Source organism: Squalius cephalus (genome assembly GCF_949319135.1).
Source record: "Squalius cephalus genome assembly, chromosome: 1".
Lineage (NCBI taxonomy): Eukaryota > Metazoa > Chordata > Actinopteri > Cypriniformes > Leuciscidae > Squalius > Squalius cephalus.
The window spans coordinates 25,809,312-25,811,817 of NC_137122.1; the positions used below are offsets into that span (position 1 = coordinate 25,809,312).

Here is a 2,506-nt window from a genome sequence, read left to right on the forward strand (position 1 = left end):
GCCAATAGCTGTGCAACACATTAGAATTACTAAGAATCTTCCTTAGTAGTGTCATTAAACACCAATCCAGCATGCCAGTCCGAGTGAGCACGCTTAAGACAAAGGCTTGTAAATCCTGGTGACAGAAGAAACTCCCGCCAGACAGTCCACCCTTCTCATTGGTACAGCAAACCCAGAGAGGGGTGGCCATTTCTCAGGCTTTATTAGAGACTGACCACAGTGACCGCGCTCTCTTCTCAAAGCTTCTCATCCGACAACAAGGCAGCTTCTGCTGTTACTGGGGAAGGGGCTGGACCCCTTCCCCCCCACTTGGGCCCAGCTCCCTGGGCCCAAACAGGCCTGAGCAATGCCTGCCATGCTTTCATACTCCAAAAAGGGAGTCAGACTTTTCTTCAATCTAGAAAACAACTGCAACTTTACCATCACTGACTCAACGATCCACTCCTGGTCTTCAAGCCAGGACAGCAGGCTTCGACTCACAACAGCCATGTGCTCGAAGCCACCATGCTTTTCTTCAAGGCCATAGACCCAATCAACGAATCCAATCCAATCCAAGAAGTTTCCACGATTGCAACTGCCATGCAAGTATTCTTTGATGAGATTGCTATGAAATAAGCTGATGGTTCTTCTTCTCATACTGAGATCTTATTCCATAGTTCTATTTCCTGTTCCACACCACTCACCCCTTTACCTATGCATGTATGTATGGATGTATGAATGTATTTATGTTTGTTTAGTGTTAGTTATGTTTGTGATTTAGTTAATAAAATTTGTGCACGATTATGAATTTGGTTTCTGATCCTCTGTTTGCATACAAAGTCCCTTTTACGATTTTGATCTTGCTACATGCTAATTGCTGTACATAAGGAATAATTATTTTTCAGTGACCATGAACAATACATTTTCCTTAGAATAAATGAATAATCAAAGAGTTCTTTGGAACTGATTAATTGATTGTAATATTACTTTGGCTTACCTCAAAGTTAATCTGATTAACTGACCCAAATATTAATAATTAATCATAATTGGTAATTATGGATTATTATTAATATTTCCCCTTAGAGCTAATGTCCTTACAACATGTAAGTGTAAATGGAGAAATTAATAGATATTAATACATTAATTAATATCAAATCACTTTAAGGCCAATGAATTGGGTCACATACATTTTTCTTTTTTTATTTCAGAATGTTTATTTCAAAACAATAATACATTAACAAAAAATGTGCTGTCAAATAATTATTCGACTAATTTGAGAGGAAGACTTCTTTTATATTTACTTCTAGCACTTTATTTATTGTAGCACTTTTTTTCTTCAGTGAATATCATTACTACTTGTATGCTTTCTTGAAAGCCACTGCACAGTTCAGGTAACTTAACATTCCAGAGCTTTTCAAAGTGTACACAGTCTCACACCAGAGATTTGGCTGATATGTTCTTGTTCTGACAGCAGTGACTCTAAACTTCTCATATGGAGGAATCAGCACCTCTCTCTCATTAGGATACTTAGAATATTTTGTCACATCAGCGCCTTCACAAGTGTAGATTTCAAAACAAGATTTAGTTCCAAAACCTCGTGCTACATTAGGATCAAGAGAGGAGGATGAAAATGAGCCAAATCGAACCTCTGTGTTCAGAACATACTTATTAAATTCAGCATTTGTACCACGATAAGTTTTATAGCATTTGTTTTGTTTGTTTGTTTGTTTGTTTAAATTGTTCAGAATCTGTATTGCTTCTGTTAACAGAAAGTAAAGTGAATACCATTTATATGTCTTGTGTTTGTAATGGCTTTTTCCGTTACGGGTGTCAGAATTAAAATTGTTATATATATTATTATCACTGTACACATAAATGGCGATTAAATGATTCATTGTCAGGTAATCTTTTGGGAACTTGACAAACGTTTCACCTGATTGCCAACTCATTTTATATTTGTTGATTTCCTCCTTCAGATATTTTGTCTTCACCAGATATGCCATTTTCTCTCTACAGCCGGAATAATAGTCATCGACAGAATTCGGTGCCATATCCAATGGATATATCTGTCCTGCAGCAGCGCTGTGATCCTGCAGCAACAGGAATCATAATGATCACATCATCAGTATTAATGTCTGTAATATTGATACTAGAACACAAGCTTACCTGTCCTAGAGCAGCTAAAATGAGAAGAAGAGCTTCAATGATCAGCAGCATCTTGATTCAGTCAAATCCCTCAGATGATCTAGTAGATCTAGTGAAGAACTGATGTTGAAAGACATTGACAAACACAACAGCATCTCACAAATATTACAGCACCTCACCACATAGCCAAATAGCAAAATCATGTCAAAATCAAACCCTTGATGTTCAAACTGATGAACGAATGACAGTGTTATACTACTTTAACCCCAAATTACCTTGTTTTTTTGTTGTTTCAGGAGCTTAATCACGAGAGAAGATCAGAACAAATATTTGCTCATGGCCAGACGACAACAGCGATCTTCAAAGTAAGACATGGGAAAGT

At 37.2% G+C, this 2,506-nt stretch overlaps 1 protein-coding gene across 1 annotated transcript; it reads right to left on the minus strand.

Annotated features, from left to right (window-relative positions):
* Nucleotides 1-1,331: 1,331 nt before the first annotated feature.
* On the minus strand, nt 1,332-2,219 carry LOC307171462 (ecto-ADP-ribosyltransferase 4-like; the record flags this gene model as incomplete). Its single annotated transcript, XM_079893081.1, has 2 exons — nt 2,146-2,219; nt 1,332-2,069 (listed from the first exon to the last, which is right to left on the minus strand). Exons 1-2 carry the CDS (start codon nt 2,194-2,196, stop codon nt 1,332-1,334), a joined length of 789 nt encoding a protein of 262 aa, XP_079749207.1. The 5' UTR covers nt 2,197-2,219.
* Nucleotides 2,220-2,506: the final 287 nt, after the last annotated feature.